The sequence below is a fragment of the Eimeria mitis genome, genomic scaffold (genome assembly GCF_000499745.2).
Source record: "Eimeria mitis Houghton genomic scaffold, Emh_scaff3873, whole genome shotgun sequence".
Taxonomy (NCBI): domain Eukaryota; phylum Apicomplexa; class Conoidasida; order Eucoccidiorida; family Eimeriidae; genus Eimeria; species Eimeria mitis.
This window is the reverse complement of record NW_013572208.1, coordinates 356-619: the sequence shown is the minus strand read 5'-3', so window position 1 is coordinate 619 and position 264 is coordinate 356. Positions and strand designations below refer to the sequence as shown.

Genomic DNA, 264 nt, shown 5'->3' with positions numbered 1-264 from the left:
TATATATATATATATATATATATATATATATATATATGTATATATATATATATATATATATATATATTTATGTTATAGAGAGAGAGACAGAGACAGATAGACACAGAAAGAAATACAGAGATAAGACACAGCGAGGTGTATATGTATAGGGTTTAGGGTTTAGGGTTTTAGGGTTTTAGAGTTTTAGGGTTTAGGGTTTAGGGTTTACACAAAGACAGAGACAGAGAAAGATAGATAGAGACAGATAAAGAAATATAGAGACAG

The 264-nt window shown here is 27.7% G+C and overlaps 1 protein-coding gene across 1 annotated transcript in view; it reads left to right on the top strand.

Annotated features, from left to right (window-relative positions):
- The window catches only part of EMH_0070370 (OTU-like cysteine protease domain-containing protein, putative), a gene marked incomplete at both ends in the record, with an annotated part of 3,141 nt that extends 2,893 nt beyond the window's left edge, over positions 1–248 (top strand). Inside the window, one exon of the mRNA XM_013498968.1 lies at positions 215–248. Within this exon, the coding sequence (XP_013354422.1) occupies positions 215–248 (34 nt within the window). The remainder of the gene's footprint in view (positions 1–214) is intronic.
- Positions 249–264: the final 16 nt, after the last annotated feature.